Below are 24505 nucleotides of genomic sequence, written 5' to 3'. Positions count from 1 at the left end.
AAGTGCCTGCTAAATATTCAAAATTACTTGTCACTAAGAGTGCTGTACGCTTGACCCCTTTTCCTTATCACATGGAAGGAAGGCTGCAATGATCTCACGGACCAGCTGATGGCCATGATGGGGCTAAATGGTCGTGTCACAAAAATGCAAGGGTGCACAAACACACACACATACGTCACTGCGCGGCGAGATGGGAAGGGTTCGTCTAAGAAAAAAAAATAATTATGGAAGTATACGCGCCAAAATCTTGACTAAGAATTCGTGCGTGCTCGACCAGCCCCGTGTATGCCGATTGCCATTAACTTGCCGCAAAACATACGTCGGTCAAAGCAAAACATGTGGCAACGTCAGATTGAAAGGGCAGAGGTGTTCACACTCTGGCTCAAACTCTTCCCATCTCGCCGCGCATCAACGGGTATGTATGTGCAGGCGTAGTCCAGTATTCCGTGACACGCCCATTTGGTCCCGTCGTGGTGAACAGCTGGTCCGCCAGTTCGTCGAAGCATTCAACATTAGAAGAAAAGGGACCGATTGCGGTATATCGAGTGACAAAGAATTTGAATGCCTAGCTAGCAAATGCAGAGTGCCATGAGTCGAACATCTTTAGCCGCGCATTCACGATTGTGACGCCTTCATAATTTTCACACACATATTTTTATTAGTTAGAGTGTACGCTAATGTTTTTTTTTAATACAAGTTTAGAGTAAGCGCATGTACCCTTTCTACTTTCTTCTCTCTTTGTTTCAGTAGCACTGCCGCCACACAGTCCACGAATGAATGCGTGCGTCGAACCACATTATGCTCGCTACAGTTTCAGCAAGCATCCACCGGAGTCTCGTTACGTAATAATTCGAAATGAAAGGCTCACCTGATCTCCTCCGGCTTCTTGGTGTCCATGGCGACTGCGAGCTTGCGGCGGGCAACACCTCCTTCCGTTCCAGAGCTGCCGTCTCACCGTCGAAATCGGTCTGTCCGCAGCACTTTGGACGAGCTCGTTCCACTTCGCGCCGCAACACCGGTAGTCACTTCGGCAAACGTTGACCGTCCGAGCGCCACGGTGCCTCTGTGAGTCCTTGTCTGGCGAGCCCGCGCACTCTCTCAAAGAAACCGCGCTCCGAGAACGGCACCAACCAGCATTCGAGCGAGTCGAGCGCGTAGCGGAAGAAAAACGCGACAGCCCCGCAGCAGCTCCCCGGAACGAGAAGGATTCTACGACACTAACGAACGAACAGCGAACGAATAACCGCCAAGCAGCAGCATGCAGCACCACTGCGCAGCCGCTGAACAAACACCGAGGAGGTGTTCTTTTGACCCTCGTACGGGGTGGCTATGACGTATGTCACACTCTCCGGGTTGATGATGCCTCCGCCGAATCCAAGGACGAGGACACTGTTCGGAATGAGAAATGAGTAGGCAAAGGAGCACTCTAGCAGGAAGAGTTTGTGGAAGAGAGAAAGACGAACCAAGCCGAGGATGAGGAGCTGCGGGAGCAGCGGGAGCAGACGAAAAACAGGGGGGAGCGGCGGAAGCAGACGAAAAAGTGCCTTCGCTGCGGAGCAGACGACGGGTGAAAACGACGCCGAAGCGAAACCGAAAGGAGCGCTCGCCCCTCTAGCGACGGTAACGGCAGCTACTGGCGTTGAAAACGGCTACGCGCGCGCGCGCGCGGAATCAAAGAAAAGCACGCACATACAGAACGGCTAGCTAGCCGGGCTGGTATACCGGATGATGATCCGGCTTAGAAGCACCTTCTTATCCTCCCAGTAATGCCGCGCCGCGCGAAGCGTGCCTCTCACGCCGAATACTAACAACCCGAGCGCTGAACGCGGTTGTTACGAGGTGGTAACGCGCGGACTCAAACTAGGTCCCTTATTGTTTTGTGTTTCTATCGCGGTGGCGGCGTTCTCGCGGTAGTCGTTGTCAACGGTGTCGTGCGGTTTGGTTGCGGCGGCGCTGGGAGAAAGTCTGCACAGACAGCACCGGAACAGCGCACAGCGATTTCTCTCGGGCGTCGGGGATCGGTCCTTGGGGCGCGGCCGCCGCGGCAGTGTCTCGGTGGCGTTTAAGCGAAGCGCTCGGGTGCCCGCGCCGGTGTAGCGTCGCGGCGACGTCGTCTGCTCAGCGCTTTTCCTCTCATCTTCGCCCCGAGGCAAGTGGCGATGGCAGAGTTCCGAAAAAGGGAAAGGGTTGCGCGCTTGCTGCTGCTGCTGCTGCCTACGACGATGCCAGTGCACGACGTCTCCGCACCACTTCTTTCTCACTTACACTCTCTTCACTCTCTTGCGCGCGCTCTCTTTCTCTCGTCCGATTCGGCGCTTCCTCTCCCACTTCTCCTCACGTCTCTCTATCACTTGGCCTCTCTCTCTCTCGCTCTCTCTCTCGGTCTATCTAGCTATCTCTTTCAACATCTCCGATCTTTCTTTCCCAGGTCCCTCCCTTTCTCATCGGTTTCGGCTCACCGACACCATGACAAAACGTCACACTCACTTACCCCCTTCCGCTCTCCAACCCCCCCCCCCCCCCGCCTTTTTTTTTCTCACAAGGCCCGTACTCGCTTTGAACATTCTGTCGCGCGCGGACTTTACCGACGTCGACGCCTTGCCGTTTCCGCAGGTCGTTCCTACTACATTGCGGGGAAGCGATACGCCAGGGAACCACTAGTTTTTCCGGGGCCCTCATTCCGCCGTCTGCTCGCCTTGTTTTCCTAGAAGACTGGAGTTTGTTTATTCGCGCCGTTGATTTTCGTGCCCAAGACGAGAGGGGGGCGCCTGGGGGCTGTCCTAGAGCGGGGATTCCTTCGCGTGAGTCCTCTGAAGGTTTTTTTTTACAAGGTCGGGGCAATGCAAGCTGTCTCTCCTTTTGCGGTCTATCGCTGAAGCAGCGGAGCCTTTAAGAGGCGGGTGTTTGTTCAAAAAAAAAAAGAATAATAAGGTTAAGAAATGTAGAAGTTTTGGAGCAGACACTGCCTGAGACAGCTGGTAGAGTGGTGAACACCAACAAGAAAATTATCCTACTAAAGGGTAAATGCAGAACTCTTGCGATCTCACTTGCTAAACCTTTTGAGACGTTCGTTGTTGCGGGCGGCACCAGCGAGTTTCCATGGGAAGCTGTTCGTGGGTTTATGTGTGCTACGAGGCACCAGTGAAGGCAATAAAAAGTAATGTTTAGAAAGAGTTTATTTCGACAAGAGACGATACGAACACTGAGTCACAATCACGGCACAATTCCACCGGGACGAGAACATGTAAGAAACGAAACACAGCACGTTTTCAACGTAAGTAATGTCCGAGTCCTCGCGCACCAACATATAAACACATACACCAAGTGCCACACCAGTAACCCTTACATTGGAGTCAAGTTGTGAATGGTAGCTCAGCTTAGAAGCCATAACGCGCAACCCCCTCATCTGCTCTAACTCATACTCTCCCTTTCGTTCAACGTTTTCATTAGCGCTTGCGACAATTGTTAAGCTTAAGTAGCATGCTTAACAAATGCAATATTACGCATGCTTCTTTATACTCAATTACGGATGCATTCTTGTTGGAGACAACAGATATAAAATAATAGAATAATATTATCAACAGTGTTTAGTTTCCGAAAAGTACAGACACCCACATTTTTTTTTTCATTTCTGATTTCTTTCCCGCGCTGGTTCTCCTTCCGTACCGGTGGCGTACTCATTACGAGAGAATCATCGCTCGTGCCATCTTTATGAGAGTGTTAAAGAACAACTCCGCCGATCTTTTCATGTCCACTGATATTAATAACATTATGAATATATGTTCTACTTCGCCCTCTTAATATCTGTGCCAAACGTTATGGCTGCAAGTCATTTAGTTTTCCTGAAAATGAATTTGAAAGATTGGTTGCGCTCCCGGCTCTTGGCTTTTTACTGGCCACCCTCTGTTTGTGACGTCAGAGACTGCACCGCCACTGTCACTGAAATCGTCGCTGAAATCGCCGCTGTCTACATCGGAAAATCTGCAAACGCTCGCTGCGTCGTCAGGCGACGTCATCAGCTTCGCTTCTTTGGCGTTAGCGCCGCGGTACAGCGTGTCTAGCGCACGTTTTGCGTGTTTACGTTATGGTAGTGCAGTGTAGGATCTGACGTCATCGACTCATCGTGACGTCACACGAAGCAGCTACCCGTTTCGGTTTCGGTGTCTCGTTTATTGGTTACTGAAAATTATCGATGAATTTCTAAGCAAATTGAACCCCCCCTCCCCCACTGGTGACAGGACTGTCAACGCCATTTGAAAACGACGATATCATATTATGGTTAAAAAAAACCCCGGAGTTGCCCTTTAACAGTGTAGCGTTCCTAGTTAAAGGACACAGTAGACTTAAAACATTGCTGTGGAACTGGCGTCCATCTCGTCTACATTTATTTCTCACTTCTCTCTTCTCTTCCTCTGTCCCCCCGGTTCCCGCGCTTCTTCATCTTCTATTCGAAGGCTCATACCGCTTCACCCTTCCAGGTTTCTTTTGCTAACCCCTCCTGGGGTAATACTTGAAAACGTTTCCAATCGAAGCACATTCAACTGAGCCCCGTTCACCAATGTACCACACAGTCTTCAATATTCCTTTCTGAGTGGCTGTCTTTGTCACAGAGTAAGGACCATAAAATTTGGCGCTGGATTCTCTTACTCCTTTCCTAACTAGGATGAGGTCGGTGACTTGAATGTCTGGGATAGCTGAGCAATGTCTCTTGTCAAAATTTTTTTTCATTCGTTTACGGTACCTCTCCTCCTGTGATTTTTGTTTCCTTTCCTCGACGATCTTGAGATTTTCTAACAGCCCCAGTTCAAGGTCCGCTTGAAGAATAGGGGTCTCTCCTGAAGAAGCGAACTGCGGGCTGCATCCCAAGCCACTGGTGTAGGAGCGATTGTGATGTCTTACAGCTGCTTCTAAAGAGCATTTCCATCCACCAGGGAAACTATCGTACATCCTGATGTATTGCTTCACATCTCGTATAGCACGCTCTGCAAGCCCATTCGCCGCGGGATGGTATGGTGCACAGAATTTGATTGATATATTGTGGTCTCGAGCCCATCTTGCTAATTTTTCACTCTTGAACGCTGGTCCGTTGTCACATACGATCTTCCTGGTTGTCCTAAACATATCCCGTTGGAGGAGGGCGATGACACTATTCGCATCTTCTTGTCCTGCCCGTGCCGCGACCATCCTGGTGCACTCATCTATGGCCAGAAGAAAAGCTTGCGTTTTTCGGACTCCTTCTCGTTTCTTATTTAGCTCGGCAAAATCCAGGTGTATAACTTCAAAAGGCACGTTCGAGTGGCAAGGTATTATCATGGCGTCTGTAGGCTGCTTGTATTTCACTTTGTTGACTTGACAAATGTGGCATGAACGAACGTATTGATTGACGTCTTCTTTCATGTGAGGCCACGTAAATCTCTTGACTAGCTTGTTGTAGGTGCGCCAAAATCCGTCGTGTCCTCCAGATTCTGGGCTATCGTGGTACAAATAAAGCACCTTGGGAACCAGCGTTGGCGGGACTTGATAGCGACCTGCCATAAAAATTAATTGTTCAGTGCCTTCCCACAATTTTACTTCATTGATTTCTTCCGATTGTTCTTTATTGGCCTGTATCATCAGTCGAGACAATGCATCTGCATCAGTCAAAAGGGGTCCAGGTCTGTGGGAGATGGTGAAATCAAACTGCTGCAAGTAGTTCACCCATCTGGCGATACGTCCCTTAGGTTGGGTCATATTCAAGAGATGAGTGAGTGCCTGGTGATCCGTGAACAAAGTAAACTTCGCACCTTCTAGGTACGTACGGAAGTACTGAATTGCTTTAAGGACAGCAAGAGCTTCCTTTTCAGTAGTGGTGTAGTTGATTTCAGGTGGCTTGAGGGTGTAGCTGTAGTAGCCTACTACATGTCGCTTTTCTCGGCCGGATGCTTCTGCACATTTCTGGTACAAGACTGCACCTGTTCCATAATGTGAGGCGTCGGTATTCAGTTCAAAGGGTAAAGTGAAATCTGGTATGCGTAGAATAGGGTCAGCAGAGATTCTGTGCACCAGATCACGGTAGACTCTCTCACATTCCTCATCCCACTCAAATGGAACTTCTTTCTGCGTTAGTCGCGTGAGGCATCTTGTTTTTATAGCAAAGTCTTTTATGAAAGGTCTGAAATGTCCTGCTAATCCCAAAAACACACGCAATGAGTGGACGTCATACGGTTTAACCAGTTGGGATATTCTCTCGACGGACTCTTGTTTCGTGCTTTTGGTAGTCCCATCAAATACTCTTCCAAGAAACACAACTTTTCTTTGAAAGAATGCACTTTTCTTAAAATTAACCTTGAGTTGTGCCAAGCTCAAGGCATTTAATACCTGAGAAAGGTGTTCCTGATGTTCAGCCTCTGTTTTGGAGAAGACGATAATATCGTCTATGTACACGTTACAAAAGACACCCAGAAAAGGCTTCAGGACTTCGTTCATAATCTTCTGGAACCATGCTGGCGAGTTTTTCCAGCCGAAAGGAAGCCGGTTATACTCGTACAGATTAAAGGGCGTGATAAAAGCAGTGTACATTTTTGTTTCTTCGGTTAGCGGGATCTGCCAGAAACCTTTGCACAAGTCAATGCGTGAAAAAATCCGGCAACCACCTGTCTCATCTATAATCGTGTCTATCTTCGGCATGGGAAATGGTATAAGGTCTGTCTCGCGATTGAGAACCCTGTAATCTGTGCACAGTCGGAAAGTTCCATCTTCCTTCGGCGCAATAGTTATGGGAGAAGCGAAGGGTGACACCGAAGGCCGGATTATATCGGCGTCTAGAATCTCCTGCAATTCTTTCTTCAACCATATCTTACGTTCTCGTGACATGTTATAAGGTGATTTTCGGATGACGGTCTTGTCAGTTAGTTCGAAAGGCACCTTGTGCGACTTCATCTCCTGTGGATAGCTTCCTACGCATACCAGTTCAGGGTAGGTCGTTGCAATATCTTCCGCGCACTTGACAATTCGCAGGTTATCTTTTCTATCTTGCTGTGTCTCTTCCCTTGATAGTCCTTCCACTAAAACTGCATCGTCCCAATATACGTTGATTTTTAGTTTCTTTATGTCTGGTCTGGATAGCAGAAAGTCGTACGTCACCCCCGTTATCACCAGTACGTCACTCTCTATTTCATGACCTTGGAACTCGATGTTTACTGAGGCCCACTGATTATGCATTGTCACTTTTCCATCGTACCCTTGCACCCGTAGTACTCTTCCACTATGCAGGTGACTTGAATCTACCAGCTTGGCATTTATTATAGACACAGAAGCACCGCTGTCAACCAAAGCCATCATATGTCTATTTCCCACTTTGACAGGAATGTGAAGTAAGCTAGAGCAAGTTAAATAAACAGTCTCAGTTGTGGTCATCGGGTCGGACTGATCACCCTTGTTTATTAGTTTTTTGCTGTCGGAGACTCTTGAGCGTCTGAAAGTATGGGGACAGGGTCGTTGTCGACGTTATTCACTCGACCTCTGGGAGCACGCCAACCCAAGCTCTCTGTACTGCCTGCAAGGCGGCTCGGTTCTCGCGGATTACGGCTTGACCAATCCGCGCCTGTCCGACTGAAGCGACTGCTTGAGCCAGCGGTTATATTTTCGTCTGAAGTAGATGGTATGTCGTGAAGGCACTCCAAGAGCCCGTCTATAGTTTTAGGTGATCGTGCTTGAGCTAGCTTCAGGACTTCCGCGGGCAATCCGTGCATTATTAGAGCTACTATGGCAGAAGGAGGAAGCATAGGCTCAGCCAGCTTTAAAAGGCGGCGTTTTTCAAAGAAATACTCGATGGGGGAGCCCTGCTTGAATTTGAAATTGAGTGCGGCGTCCCATCTTTGTACTGGGTTGCTTCGGAATGTCTTCAAGAATTTTTCCTTCCACTGGTGCCAAGAGTTGCCAACATCTTCAATAATGTGCAGATCGTACCACTTACGTGCAACACCTCTTAAATAACTACGCATGTTGGTAATTTTGTCCTCATTAGAGTGCCATTTGTTCTTCCCAGCCGCATATTCATAGAATTCAAGCCAACTTTCTGGGCTTGAAGACTTGCCGTCGAAAGCATCGGGTTCGACAAATTTAGTCGCCGGATTCTCAGCGTTTAGAGAGCTTATAAGTGACGTCACCAGTTGGTTTTGTTGCGCCATCTGTTCTTGTTGTAGCTGAAGAGCTTTCAAAACGAGGCTCACCTCTTCTGCCGAAGACCGTGATGCAGAGTCCTTTCGACGCATGGGTTCAAGAACTAATTCGTCGAAGATCGCCAGACGCAAGTTCACTTTCACCGCACCCTTCCGACGTAGTTCAGCAATGTCTATGGAAGCCTTCTCTAAAACCAGGTTCACGAGGTCTGCCGAGTTGAGTTCGCGAGGTAGTTCCACCGCTGGTTCGTCTTGAGCTTGGTATCTCGAAAAGATGATCTTCTCTGCGGAGGTCTCCTCGAGGAAAAATGTCACCCACATGTTGGAGTCAGTTGTCGACTGCGCCAAAATATTGTAGCGTTCCTAGTTAAAGGACACAGTAGACTTAAAACATTGCTGTGGAACTGGCGTCCATCTCGTCTACATTTATTTCTCACTTCTCTCTTCTCTTCCTCTGTCCCCCCGGTTCCCGCGCTTCTTCATCTTCTATTCGAAGGCTCATACCGCTTCAAACAGTAACATGGTAACGTTGGAAACTGTCGCTGCAGTGGCTCCCCTCTCGCGTAGGCGTCTTGTAGGGCAGCGAGGAGGCTGACGCCCTGGCAAAGCCAGCACACCACGCCACTGTACCCGTCACCACCTCTGTATAACGACCTTCGACTATACATGCAACGCACGCGTTGCAGCTACACCTTACGGCGCTTCACCCGGATCGACGCGTCGCCAGCGGTCGGAACCCACGTCGCCTCCCTGATCGTGGTCTAACAATGCAAGGTCGGTATCTCCTGCTGCGGCTTCAGAGCGTCTGCTCCTGGACGGACTCCCGGGGGTACAGCAAGGCCCATCCCCGGCCTGCTCAGCGTGCTGCGAGGCCTAAACCATCGAGCAACTCCTTCGTTTCTGCCCCGCTTTCTCAAAAATTTGAGAAGCCGTTCAACTCTGTGAAGGTGGACGACCAACGGAGCTGTGTAGCAGATCACAGAGGGTTAGACAAAGAGCACATGTTCATTTTGATCATTCGGTTTCATCATCATCATTCGGTTTCATCATGTTCATTTTCATCATTCGCGGGAGCCCACCTCGACGTTTCCGTAAGCACTCTCAAAACGAGAGAAGTTCCTTAGTGCCAAAAGTGATATTCTTGAGCAAACAGAACGCGCGGAATGGTTTACGGGCGCCATCTCTTTACCGAATACGTGCAGTGAACTTACACTGCGCGCTGTCACCGCGATGGAAGTCCCCCGAGCCGGTTTCTTGCGCGAAAGGACGCGAGTAATCGCTGAGAGCGAACTGGTTAAAATATGTTATTATAGTGGGCTATCTGCATAACCAAGTGGAGCATAACAGAATGAAGCCTCGATGCAGCGATCGCACGGGTTCGCAGCGACCGACTGCGCGCCTCCATGCGTGCCCGCGCACGATGTTTCGCTTTCGCTGCAAGCGCGTTTTCGCACCGTGCCGTGAGCTTTAGACCGCAGCATATGAGTATTTGACCGTACACAAGCAACTATTGTTGCGTGAACGCCACCAGAGCTGTTCGAAAACAATTTCGTTATATTTACAACAAAAATTGTCTTCGTACAGCTCTGATAGCGTCCAGGCAAGAACGGTTTCCCAGGGAGTTCGACACCTACGGCGACTTGCGATGTGTCGTCGCGAAGATTCAATCTTTTTTTTCTTCGTTTCTTCTACATCATTGGACGTTTCAATGTACTGTTACAATGTACGCACTGTATGTTCATCGGTCGGTCTCCTCAACGAGCAATTTCCCGCTGCTTCGTTTTTCTTAATCCAGTATACATTCGTTGCTTGGTGCTAACACAAACACGAGCATATGCCATGCATTCTTTTAATGTGTTTCTTGCCGTTCCTTTCCCATTCCAGTGAACTTCCCAGTATCTAGCAGCAACAAGGTCATGGATCGAAGCTTCATGACATTAGCAGAGCAGTGCGTTCAGGCGCTCGTCGCAGTGCGTGCTTTCTGTTCTTTCTCTCCCTCTTTCACTCCCCATTCCCCTCCCCACGTGTAGGGTAGCAAACTGGACTCAGTCTGGTTAACCTCCCTGCCTTTCTGTCTTCCCTTCTCTCTCTCTCTCTCTCTTTCTGCTACTATCCGCGCACATCGCGGCCCCGACGAAGTAGCAGAAATCTTCCGCGGGGAAGTGCTTGCTGCAAACTGAAGTTGTAGCCGATGGCTGCTTGCCGACTCGAAAAGTTTCGTGATCCAAGCTTCACGCCGCTCCTTGTCCCGAGGTTTTACGGGTAAAAGCCGACACCGGGCTCCGTTGCGTACGTCCGGCACTGCGGCACCGAGCAGTAGCCGACCATGTTGGACTTCTCCAAAGGCAGCCGCTACCTGTTATAGTGCTTTCCTGTGTTGTCAAGTAGACACCCGAAGCGGGAAAACCTCCGCACTTAATCAGAACCGCAGCGCAGGTGAGACTTTAAACTTCCGCTTCGGCGCTTCCGAAGCAGCCGACGCGGCCGCTGTGTCCGCGTGATCCCTCACACCACCTTCACGCCGACGGCAGCGCCAATTTTTTGCAGCGGTGGAGCTCGCCCCCAATATGACAATGCCTCCTGCTCGCTAGTCCATGTGCCGCTGGCAAACAATTCCAGTATACTAATCGACTTGAAACAATGCATATTGATTGATTCGTTTCATTTATTAATTTATTATGATTTATTACTATTATTAGGGCGGAGTGCTTGAAGCCTGCTTCACCTCCGTCGCAGGTTTGCTCAGTATTTGGCAATCTCCGGGATCGGCCCACATTTCTGTCTACGGACGCGACAAATGCATAGGGGTTAAAAAGAAATGTACTAAATGGGTGACGGCAACCAAACATTTCATTTTGACAGCAACGGATATGTAGATGTCCATCTACATATCCGTTGACTCATAACTACATATCCGTTGACCATCTCCCACTAAACAAAGAAGAAGAATAAGAAGAAATGCAATCAACAGGGGTGATACAAGCTGCGAAATGCGACGGAAGAACGTGCTGACTAACGAATTTCAAATCACACGTATCTCCTGAGACAGGCCACTTCATTTTATTCCTGCCCTTTGCTGGCGAGGTGACAGCCACTTGACCTGCACTTCTGTCACACTCAATAAATGTAAAGGACTCTCTACCAAACTCTGTAGTGCCCTAGGGCCCTGAAGGTATCGAAATAAATAAATAAATAAATAAATAAATAAATAAATAAATAAATAAATAAATAAATAAATAGTCTTCAACGCCAGCTTATATTCGCTCTCATTCGTGTAGACATCGCGGTACGCGCTCCATTTCACGAGTACGATGCTGTTTTACTTCTTAGATTACACGCAGGGTGCTGAATGTAGCAGCGCTTGAGTTTTCTTTTCGAAAGTGCTTTACCATATCCAGCCATATTGAGTGGGTGTCGCAAAAAAAATTTGACCTTTTCTCGTTCATTGCTGTCATCTCATTTGGGCCCTTCTTGACTCGAGTGGAGAAAACTGCATGTGCTCGTAATCTTAGTATACAACCTTGCTTTCTTTCCTTTTTAGATTTTTGGGGGGATTTCATTTCTTTGTCACCACGCGAAAGCGAAGTAGCCCGTGTCATCTACAGGCGCTGATCTCTCTCTCTCTCTCTCTCTCTCTCTCTCTCTCTATATATATATATATATATATATATATATATATATATATATATATATATATATATATATATCACTAGAATAACTAATGTATTGCTTGCTTACGGGGTCGTGAATCCTGGCAAGGAAATTAATTTAGCAGGTATTCGAAAGCTAAGAACATCAATAAAGCGCGTTTTGCTGAAATGTATGCGTGCGTGTGAGGGTGGTTGGAGTGGGCGAGGGGTGGCGGAGGAAGCAATACCAATTGTGTGCGGCCTACATATCAACTCTGTCTCACGCACTAGCTGGTGTAATTTCACAGTGCTTTGCCGCCGCATTTCTGCAGCGTGGTTTCGCGTTCTGCATTCAATTCAATGTCCTCTCGAAAAAAACGGCCAAACAAGGGCAGTTACGGCAACAAAGCTCATCACAACGTGCAATGCCTTTCAACATGTTGTCACATTCATTGATTGATTCATTCATAATCCCTTCTGTGTGGCATTGAGTAAGGGGACAAACAAAGCCTCAATGAAAGGTTATACTTGGTGACAGACAACGATAACGATAAAAGAAGAAGAGCAGAACGCAGAAAATATAAGCCTACAGAAGTTCTGACAACAAAACTAGCCAAAACACTATTAGCGTTCAATACGTTCAACAAGTTATCACTCCCAGTGCACTTGATTTGCAGAGGTTTTAGTATACCATCAAAATACACAAAGGCGAAAAAAGAACAAATACCAAAGGCATTTCTTCTTAACGTGTGCGTTCGAGTATTTTTTCCTCGTTAAATAGCGCGAGTTGTCACGAGGTGACTGCTTGGCGCAAGGTTATTTTCTTCGGTGCACCAGTAACAGCGAAACGGTGGGCACCCATACAGGCTCGTATCTGCTAAACAGGATGTTTGTACATGCGAAAGCGATTGTGGGAAATTCCATCATCTTATAATCGCGTAATAAGCCAAATAAAAACAAAAAAGAACCATAGAAATACAATAGAAATGTGTAACGCATTACCCAACTTTGTCGTTGATAAGGACATCCACGAATTTGAACGTGCATTAGATATGTGCTTTAGTATTGCGTAACTTTGTGTCTTTCTGTACCTGAGTGTGTGTACGATTGTATATGTGACTCTGACTGTGTATTGCAATTAAGACGGTATGTGATTACCTATGCTTGTAACCCTCCCTGTAATGACCCCAAATGGGGGTGGACCGGCATGATTAAAATAAAAATTTTAAAGATCAATTTCACCGGCGTATCCGTGAACTACGCTGCTCGTGTCCCGAGCGGCTCAGATAGCACGGCCAACGTAGCCTAAATGTTGGCCCACGTTAAACCCTAAACTGAGCACCAGGCTAGAGCGTATTAGCTCGGGCCAACCTCTCTGCCTTCATTCAGATAAATTGTCTCTTTCTCTGTCTTTCTCTTGGGCAGAGTACGCCCAATATTCGCCTTGCTCACACCGATACCCGCGACAGCCCTATGGATCGCAACGCGGTTTGTTCCTGCTGATTATGTGTAACATTTCCTTTTGATGCTGTAAGGCAAATTAACGCAACAGTAATAATAATAATAATAATAATAATAATAATAATAATAATAATAATAATAATAATAATAATAATAATAATAATAATAATAATAATAATAATAATAATAATAATAATTCCTGCATAGGCATATCGTTTAGAATTTCCGGCGCATACCCACTGAGGAGGACTCGCGAAGAACCGAGTAATTCAAAATAAAGTAATACGAAGACAAAATTTTAGAACTGGTATACATGAACGAAAAGATATAGATTGGAGAGATCTATTTTGTCAAATATACGAGTAAGTGAAAAGCGTAAAAAGAAAAGTTCAATCTCGATTCATTTGGAAGTAAAGCTGCAATATTGAATTCGAGGTCTAAATCTAATTGGTTCTGCAATAAATTATTGGATGGCAGCGCAAATCTTCCCGTCCCGCTGCCCACGAGTAGTTGTACCCGAGGATAGTAAATTTTGAACGGTTGATTCAAGTCTAAGAAGGCGGAGCAATGCTTTCGAGGTTCTTTTTTCCTAAACGAATAAATTGTGGACACCATATGAAAAAAAATTTCCTGACGTCTCGCGTATCGTCGTGAGGTTGATCGTCACCATGTCCACACATCAGCAAACAAATATAGCAAAAAACAAACGTTTTCGCCAAGCGGAATTTATTTACCGGTACTTCTCCGTGTGAGCCGTCGTGCCTTCGTCGTGCATCACCGTCGCTCCTGCGGTGTTATCGCCGCCCTTGTGCCATCGTCATCGCCATCAAAGGCGTTGGTATAGTTAAAAGGTAAAAGGCGTTGGTATAGCGACGTCTTGAATGTCAACAAAAGTTGTAGTTTGTTCAAACAGTGGAGTGCTCTCTTTGCATACAAGAGGCGCTTATACTTCACAGCGACGACGATGTCGAACCCACTTAATGCGTTGTTAAACTCGCGATTGATAATCTACGCCCTTTTACTGAGAGTTCCAAAGTTATGGGAACAGTCCCGGGAACCTGCTCCAATACATTTCGGAAGGGTGATCATCCACGCGCTTCTTTTTTTTATTTACCCTAGCACCAACTGAACATATATTTTTGCAGAGGTACAGAAAAGCGGGGTAAACAAAAGAAGACGTCCCACTAATTAATTCCCACCCGCCTCGCATCGATGTGCGCGCATGTTTAAACCGAATCCGACGCACGAGACGTTGCACGCGGTGGGGCTGAACGTGGACTCGTGCCAGGAGGGAGCTGTCATCGCCCGGAGGGGAAATACGTAAACTTGACCCTGTGCGAGAGCATGCCTTCACGGGCATTCAGAAGTAAAAGAGAGAGAGAGAGAAAAGAAAAGGCAAGAAACGAAAAACAGTTAAGATGGCCGTCGACGAGTCGGGGTTGTGGTAAGCGTCGTCTGCACACAGAAGCAGCCCTCCGTCCAGAAGCTGCGCGCCTAATGTTCGCCACAGCCACGAAGCGGCGGCGCTTCCTTAAATATTGCGAAAGGCCGCATATCCTTCCTTGGAGCGCACTCGATTGAGCGGTAAACACGGCCTTCGGTTTTACGAACGAGTAAACGAAGGTGAAAGGACACCGCTTCCTTCGCAGAGAGAGAGAGAGAGAGAGAGAGCAAAGAGAGGAACGGCAAGGAGGAAAGGGCGAAGATCAAAGAGCCTGTCTCTGGGGGGGAGTCGGGCGGACGTGCAGAAACAATTTGGAGCATCGGCACGTGGCTATTCTTCTGCGTCGTCTGCTTGGGTTTCGCTTTTGACGACGCCTTCTGGCGGCCGGCGGGCGAGTCAACTATACGGCGGGAACCCTGTATGCATGGATTAAGAGGTTAACAACCCGCGAAAGAAAAGAAATACAAACCCCCTTTTTTTGTGGCCAGCGGAACAATGCCCTGTTGCTTCACGGTTTCGGCTCAGTGTTCTTTCGGCAGGAAATTTCGCAGACGAACGATTAAAATGCGAAGTGAAACGTCTGTGAAACGTCAAGTGAAACGTCTGTGACAGTATTGGTAAGGCGAATATTGCTTACTATTTTTGATTGGTCGGCATTCGGGTAGCCGCCTATCGTGGTATAGCGATGGCCATCGTAAGGAGACTGTAGCTGCGGCGGTAACCAACAACGAACAGTAATTGCGTACAGAAAAATTTGTTAATAAGGGTCCTTGATGTCATAAACACAGGCATCGTATATATACTTAGACAGACAGACGTGCATGCGTACATACATACATACATACATACATACATACATACATACATACATACATACATACATACATACATACATACATACATACATACATACATACATACATACATACATACATACATACATACATACATACATACATACATACATACACACGTACGTACGGGCGGGTGGACGGACGGACGGACAGACAGACAGACAGACAGACAGACAGACAGACAGACAGACAAAGACAACGGAATGTGCGTAAAGTCTCCAAAGAATGGTAATCACGATAATAACCTCAAGTGTTCAAAAATTATCCGGATTCTGCAACTGTGCCGTCACTCAGTCTCTTTCTATTTCTCATACCACTGACGGACAATCGGAACTTTTTATTTCCAAATGGATTTCTATCCGAGCCATAGGAGTGGGTTACCACTTTTTCAGTGCTGCTTCGATATCTTGGGTTATTCCGTGAATGTACTCATTCGCTCCAGCCGGCAGAAACGTTAACCAATTGCCATAAATCAAGAGAGAGAGAGAGAGAGAACCAGCGTTGAAGAACTTCTAAGAACACCTACTCAAACTGAACCTAATGACACAGTCGAAGGTTTAACGATGAATGAAATAAATAGTTAGCAAACTGCGTGATGAGAACTGTCCGAATATCAAGTTAATCTTCACAAAAAGTAACTAGCGGCGACTGTCTTGGTGGAAGTCATTTTCAATTTCGTACTCGGAAGCAAAGATCATGGCGATGCACAAACTTAATCAGGCGAGAGGATTTCCTAATGCCTTCGAAACGCGGAAACAAAGGATTGTCGGCGAGGTGTAGTAAAAAAAATACAAGTCTTGCAACTATCGGCCAGTGGTAATAATGCTCGAACGCAGTTTTCTGACGTTTCTATACGGACACCTCGTCTATCATCAGCAAATCGAGTTAGGAGCAGGCAAGGAGGTCTACGAAATTTTATTTAGTTTCGAGTCCCCGAAATTTTAAAATTTAAGCTTGTTATATACTCTTACGGGTATCATCGTTTACGACATTCGTCAAAAACATACAGCCGAAAGAGGCAAATTAATGCAGAAAGAATAAACATTATTTATTATTGAATGAATTAACTACAAAAGTGGCCAAATTAATACGGAACACTTCACTACCACAAGAAAACTTTCGCGAGATTATGCATATATATATATATATATATATATATATATATATATATATATATATATATATATATTTCTTTTTGTGTTAAGTTCAGATGTGGTGGATGGTGAAGCGGGTCAGGAATATCCTGAGAGCGACCTTATCACTCCGCTTCTTTCCTGTTATTTTCGAACGACTTAAATTTAAACACACATATACGTCTAAGCGAAATTAAATATGCAAGTGCAGATCTTTGCCTCGTCAAGCAGGTGATTTGCGATTTCGCGACAGGCTCCCTGATCCTAAAGGTATTATGCGCTAGAAATCGAAAGTTTCTTTCTGATCTCCACTTCAGTAACATGGGGCGTGTCACCGTTTGTCGCTCTAAATTTGCGCCTTGCAGGATTGTTTTCCAACGATAGCGATCATTAAGAAATTCGGGCGTACGCGTTCATTCAAGTAAACACAAATTGCAGTCGTCGTCTGTGCAATGCCACCGAGCGTTTTATTGCGTTCTGCCGTAAGACACGAGTTGATTTGTCTTGTAAGTCAAATGACGTACATACGTGCAGGGGGAAAATGAGAGCGCAGATAAGGATTGGTTCCTTTCTTTTTTTGCTCCGGTCACGAGTTTTGGCCTATTCTAGGAAGCTCATAACTTTCATCCTGCGGCAACAAATGAAATGAAACAAGCTTCAGATGGCCTGTAGACTCATGTAGAAGTAGTTTCTACAGGAACACAAATCCTATGTTTCTTTTTTTGGGTAGAAATAAAAAATAAGTAAAGCAAATAAGCTAAGAATATTATGCTTTATTTATTTATTTATTTATTTATTTATTTATTTATTTATTTATTTATTTATTTATTTATTTATTTATTTATTTAACAACACTGCCAATCTTGCGAGATCATAGAAGGAGGGACGCAGGATCAACTGCAGAACCAAGACATGAATAAAAACAGGCGCACTTACAATAGACAATCTTCGACTGTAATTCATCACGCAGTGCGGCAATCTTGAAATATAAACACTTTGACATCAGTTAACACGATTTAGTCATTCTAAGTAGGTTCACGTTACATGTTTTACACTATAGCGTTGAACTAGAACTGCATAACAATGCAGTACAGATGCAATCGTGTATGCATTAAGTGTGCACAGTAACAAAGTAAAAAGAGATGAAGAAAGAAAAGAAACTGAAAATAAGTAAAATCACTATGCACACAGCATGTACTCTGCGTAGGCAGAGTACGTGTTGACTATAGGCCGGGTAAAAAAAAAAATAACATGCTACAGGACTGTTTCTTAAAAAAAAAGAATAAAACGCATTGCTTGCAATGCTTTTTCTAATAAAGATACAAAACTGCTTAATGAGGCAGTGTTAGTTATTTTCTTGTCTAACTTATCCCGTTCTCAAACTATACGCCAAAAGTTCGAGTATTTAACGCAGTTTGAGTTGGCTGAAAATTCGTCCAGCGTTCGAGACTGCCTACGCCTAGTTGGTCTGGTGATGGTTAAAGGAATGAACTTACGTATATCGATCTTAACCTTGCCTTTGAGACATTGTAACAGTAACTTTGGTCTTGCTAGTTTCACTCTGTTTTCAATGGTCAGTAAACCGGCTTTATTTATAATTTGTGCTGGCCAGTCAGTTCTTGTGTATTTGTTGAACACGAACCTGGTTGCCTCACGTTGGACAGCTTCTAGTTGTGATAAAAGGTTCCTGTTGTGAGTAAACCAGGCAATTACGGCATATTATAGGATGCACAATAAGAAATGTCTAAACGTTGTCAAATCTGATTCTGCCCACTTTAATCACGTGAAAGTATCGCGTTTGTTTCGTACCCGTGTCCAGGTCCATATTGGCGGAGCCCGAGTTAATGCGATCTGTGGCGGAGCGCTAATGGAGGATTTAGGATAAAAACAGGTTGGAACGTTATCCCGGCTTGCATGCTTTCTTACGGAGTGCACATAGAGTATTTTGTAAGTACAACTCGGTTTATTTTTTTTAATTGTTATTGATGGAGTGATAAAAAGCACATGTTGTTGCACCAGTGCAACAACATGTACCAACATGCACCAGATATTCCCTGTCTCGTGAAGAGTTACCGTTTTTTTCACACACGGCGCTGTACACACTCGGATACTCCAGTACATGCAACATTAACATAAAAAAAACATTTTACATGTATGACCATCACGTGTGACAGAGTGTACACATATGACGTACAAATGATGTACTGCGTATGTACATGACATGCACATACATGATATGCAAAAAGTTTGTGAATGTCAACTGCGTTATTCTCTTGTATTCCTCTTTTGTGCGCTCGAAGTTAGAGTTTAGTGCTGTTGCACGGAACGGTATTAATTTGACCAATGTAACAAAAATTCAATGTGTTCAGCGACGTTTAATTCGTATTCTGTACAATCGATTTCTTAGACGCCGTGTATTTAATGCCTACGAGCGTGTACTGCGCATGTTTAATATTAGATCTCGTAGAAATAAGGCGGAAATGCCGTGATTACCTATTATTTTATGAACTAATTCACGTCCATTTCTTCTGTCAGCGGTTACTGTCAGCTGTAATGTTCTGCGTGCCTCAGCCTAACTTGCGCAATCCTAACATTTTGTATACGTGAATTCCTCTTGCACCTCTAACGCTACAACACGTCTTGTAACGCAACAAAATACCTTGTGTCATGATTTTGATATATTCCGCTGTACTATTTGCTCATCGCCTCACTTCTGCCTTTGATTATTTCAATTTTTCGTCGCATTTTGTACTACCGTTGTTTGAGACATTCTGTTAGGTTTTTCGGTTTTACGTTCCTCCTGCAACACAAGTGCGCCAATATTAAGGCGTAAAGCTGTTCTCAGGCACTTTGAGAAAATAAATAAACGATATGAAAACAAATGGAGTAGGTTGATTCGCTAAATATCGCGGGACTATCCCACCGTCCTCAAGAGAGCCTTCTTTTTTTTCAACGCTGTCGTATATGCCACACTTCTGCATCGCATTTGTTGGGCACGATCGCAGTTTTTGCTTTTCATCTTTCTTTGATTTGGTGAAATCCGCCTAAGTTGATCTTCTCTCGTACAGTGGGTTCTAAGATTCGGCTTTTTCCCAACGCTGCAACCCCTTTTACCGAAAGACGGGAGCGTCAACACTCCTTAACGAATATATGGTGCGCCATATACCCCGGTTCCCGTCGTGGTTCTCTTCATCGCTCCGTCATCTATTTCCTCTCGCCGCGTTTGTTTATTTTTCGTTTTTTCTTTCTTTTCGTGAATGATTTCGCTTTCAATCCGTCGCCGGCGCAGCAGACACACCACACTATACGCCGTTTTCGTTGGCCATATAGCAGCAATCGAAGTCATTCCCACGTGGGGTGCCACACGAACGCGTCAGCTAGAAAAAAAACCCTGTATATACCACAGCGTGGCTTCGTGCATGTCTCTCTGTCTGTACGAAGAAAGTGATTGCACTGCGTGTTGGCTCTGGCGGCGAAAGCCAGTTCTCTCCTCTTCCTTGCTTTCTATTTCTTTTCCTTTTTTCTGTCTGTTTCTTTACCTTTTTATTTCTTTTTATTTCTTGTCTCGTGGTTTCCCGGGCCGTTCGGCGCTCCGAGAATGTCCGCGAAAGAGTCGATTTGAATTTTTACGCGCGCGTAATCAGGATAAACCGCCCGTCTGTCGGTGCGTCCTGTTTGTGCAGGCTTTAAGAGGAAGGCGTATTTCTAGCACGATCGTCCCTCAAACTGCGTCGCGGGAAAGAAAAAAAAGCGAAGAAAGAAGAGAAGACTGAAAAAAAAAAAACGGAAAGCCGTATCATTCTGCAAAGGCTGGGCGTACTTGAAGAAAATTGTGTTAGACCATTTTTATGTTCAGCCTTAAAGATATGTATCAAATGTAGTGGCTAGTGAAATATGGGTACGAGTTGTATAGAAACGACAGAAAAAAATAAATAAAATAAAACGTCCAATATGGCAGCAGCGGTGCATATTTGGAAGCAAATCAACGAAAGTTTTCATATTACAGACAGTATTATCAGTTGTAGTGGTGGGTGCGAGCAGTATGCTAGTTCTGAATAAAATTTAAAGAAAGAACGATACCTTGAAATAATTGGCAATGGCTGAGGACATAGGGGTAAAAGAAAATGGAATATTTTGAAATATATTGAGATTATAGTTCAATTCCGTTAGCTAGTTAGAGAAGAGCTAGAATTTATAGGCTTCGTTGCTTTATCTTCGCAGGATTTGCGGGGGTGGCGTTTGGGAACATATAATCTAAGGATTCATAAATCACCGGCGACGGCTAATACATGTCCGGAAGTCCAGTGCGAGCAAGTTTTTGCACTCAGTTTTGTGACGTGAATCGACGAACCATTGCTCCTTTTGTTGTCTTGCTTTTATGCTCAGCAGCTCTTTAAAAAAAATCAATATTGCTTCCGCTAGAGCGTTCGAAGAAAGAATCAACACTTTCACAGGTTCAGTACGTATATTACGTTGGCCGCCTCTGCATAGGACAGTAATGAGCGATGGGACCGTGTAAGGCATGATGCAACGTATAATTACGGTCCTTCTTTTTCGGGTTTCATATTGTTCTACATTTCTTTGGGGAGAAATCGAACCTTGCTTTAAAGCTGAGCACCCGGGAGAGAAACTGCGATTTTCTGTTGCCTGGCAGCTTAATTAAAGTTCGAGGCTTTCGTGGGAACTTTCGCTAGAGATTCCACTAGAGCCTCCCTCTGGGCACAAACGTCCCTTTATCAGACTTGTATAACACTTTTTTGCCTTTAATTCAACGAAGCGCAATCAATGAGAGGAGCATGCACTAAAAAAATAAATAAAGAGATAAGCTTCTCGCAAGTAAAGTGACGAACCTACACATAAAACTCCTTCTTCATTGGCAGATATTATCTGCACTTTTTGAAAAAACCACGTAAAAGCAACAACAACAGCAAACGTGGACGTGCTTGGTGATCTCTTGTTTACGTTGTTCACTGTGCATTAACATAGGGGGGGGGGGGGGAGTAGCACATATAGTAGTGCACACAGGCTTGCCTCGCAATAGCTGATAGTCTTTTCCTTATCTTGATCAGCCGTGGTGGCTAAGCGGGAATGCTCGAGATAACGGATACGACTTCCGGCCACGTCGACCACGTTTTCGATGGGGGCGAAATGCAACAAGTGAGCTCGTGTACTTGGATATATATTGCATTGTAAAGAAGTCCGTGTGGTCAAATTTTTTTTCCGTAGCACGTAGCAACCCCCCCCCCCCCTACCTCCAGTACGTCGTGCCTCGTAATCATATCGTTGTTTCGGCACACAAAAACGTCGAAGTTATTTATTTTCTTTTTCCTTATCTTTCAAGCCCTGCTCGACGTTCGTATTCATTCGCACTTTGGTGGACATTGCTCCGTCTATGTCAGGCCAGTCGAGTCTTTGAACGGTATGCCTGACTCGAGAAAAAAAAAAAAACGTTCCCTGCATAATCTCTCAGCTGACACGTACCCCGATGCAGGTCAACGTCGGTTCAGAGTCCTTACAACGCATCCAGACCGTTTACACAAGCATGCGACGCGCGAGAAATGCGATGCGATGCGACGTACGCGCCATTTTCGCGTCCATGTAAGTGCGGCATACACTCAAAGGGCAACAAGCTATCGCTGACTGAATGAGGTGATCAATACACTACACATGTCGGTTATCGCTCGAACGCTAATCGAAAAGGAAGCATATACCGTAGGCATGTATACGAATAATAATGTTGAAACTAATATATCTTGACCACTTGCTCGCACAAGGAAATTTATAACGACTGTTATTCTCACCATTTACGAAAGCGCGCAAATTATGTGTGCGTGTGTGGATGGAGGGTTCACGTATAAACCGATTTTCATAAACCTTGCCGGGGCAGGGGCTGCGGGCATTGGGAATTACCGGGAATTTTCGGGTTTTACCTCAAAATGAAGGACCCTACGCATCCAGCGTCAAACTGCGCAACACCGCGGCGACTCAAGGGCTATGCGGCTCAGCCGTTGAACACCGAGGCCGCGGGGGAAAGCAGCCCGCGAACGCTGGCAGACTGCTTCGAGCGGCCAGCTTCCCCACCAGTCAGGCGTGTATATTCGCGTGCTCCTTTCCCGCTCGGAAAAACACTTTTGCGCAGCACGTATTGAGCAACAGAATTATGTATCGGGAGTTTTTTTCGTGTTACCCTACAAGTGTCCCATTGATATTTTTCATCTATATATATCATTAGAGAAGTCGAAAAAATTATATTGTAGGGTTTTACGTGCCAAAACCACTTTCTGATTATGAGGCACGCCGTGTAGTGGAGGACTCCGGAAATTTCTGACCACCTGGGGTTCTTTAACGTGCACCTAAATCTAAGTACACGGGCGTTTTCGCATTTCGCCCCCATCGAAATGCGGCCGCCGTGGCCGGGATTCGATCCCGCGAGCTCGTGCTCAGCAGCCAACACCATAGCCACTGAGCAACCACGGCGGGTATTAGAGGAGTTGAATAATTAGTTAAGACTAGTTACGTAATTGGGCATAATGCAAAAGAAATAAAAATACTCCGAGCATCTACAGGCGATGGCAAACAACATTACCTTGGCTCTATACAGCTACGTGGCATTTGCGTATCTTTAAATCTTGCTGCAAGATAATTGGGACACCCTGTGTAACAGCCGTAGATTGTTAAAGGAAAGGAAACGAACTCAAGACAGATGACAATTATGGTTTGGGGGCTAGATGATGCAGAAATTGTGAAATAATTTTCAGAGTGCATTTGAATGAAGTCTAAGATGACAAAGTTGCTTTCTGCTTGCGTGAAAGAATTCCCGAAATCCGCATTTTCAGAGAATCCGAATATCAAATCTCTCCCTGCCCCCCAAATTGTGCTTAGAACTATTAAAATTCTGAACAAGATTTCCCTTTATTCTGTCCAAATATTTTGCTTTTAATTTCCAAGGCAACAAGAAAGGTTTTAGTCTTTTAGGCAGGTATCATCAGGAAAGGCGTTGTGTCGTTTTGTTCAAAAGCGCCGCAGTTTTCAAAACGTGCCGACGTCGAAATGACTTGGCAGCGTCCCGCACCTCTTCTTTGAAATTATTCCAGGTCGGACAGATGCAAGGAGGCTTGGAGAACCCGCACATAGTTTTAGCGCATTCGTTATATAAAGATGCATGTCATTAAACCGAGATATAGCTTCTTTACTTTTACGATGGGATTAGCCTTCTCGTCGGTGCCAAGGGTTTCACGCAGAGATTCTAGCATTTGGCGAACGCAATATGGCACCGCCTGATACCGTTTTTGTCGTTATGTGCAAACAAACATAAGGCACCACATAATGCGTCACCACCACAAACGTGCTAACGTTACCAGAACTCATTTGAAGTGTACCACGTGATCAGTCTTCTTAATTTTTTTTCTTACCCGCCGTAGTGGCTTTCCTATAGCGGCTACGGTGTGGCCGCTGCTGAGCACGAGGTCGCGGGATCGAATCCCGGCCGCCGCGGCAGCATTTCGATTGGGGCTAAATAAAAAAAAAAAAAACGCGCCCGTGGTCAAAATGAAACCGGAGTACCCCACGACGTCGTGCTGCACAATGAAATCCCGGTGTTGGCACGTAAAGCCCCTGAATTCAATTCAGATTCAATTAAATTTTATTTCCTACAGTTTTGCGTTTCTGCGGTGTTTCATTTGTTTATGCTTGACGTCATCGTTGTCTTCGGGGCAGCTGACAAGAGAGAGAGAGAGAGAGAGACAGGAATAAGGCAGGGAGGTTAGCCCAGTTTGAGTACCTGCTGGCTACGCTGTGCAGGGGAGATGGGTAAAGGGAATAAAAA

General features: G+C 45.6%; 1 protein-coding gene across 2 annotated transcripts in view; it reads right to left on the bottom strand.

Moving 5' to 3' along the window:
- Window positions 1–2069, bottom strand: part of LOC139056177 (neprilysin-1-like) — a 106671-nt gene extending 104602 nt beyond the window's left edge. For both annotated transcript variants that reach the window (XM_070534166.1, XM_070534167.1), the window contains exon 1: window positions 869–2069. In XM_070534166.1, coding sequence (XP_070390267.1) covers window positions 869–897 — 29 coding nt within the window. In that variant the 5' untranslated portion in view covers window positions 898–2069. The remainder of the gene's footprint in view (window positions 1–868) is intronic.
- Window positions 2070–24505: the final 22436 nt, after the last annotated feature.

Source organism: Dermacentor albipictus, chromosome 2, assembly GCF_038994185.2.
Source record: "Dermacentor albipictus isolate Rhodes 1998 colony chromosome 2, USDA_Dalb.pri_finalv2, whole genome shotgun sequence".
Taxonomy (NCBI): Eukaryota; Metazoa; Arthropoda; class Arachnida; order Ixodida; family Ixodidae; genus Dermacentor; species Dermacentor albipictus.
Note: the sequence above shows the minus strand (reverse complement) of the source record. Positions and strands in the feature narration are given on the sequence as shown.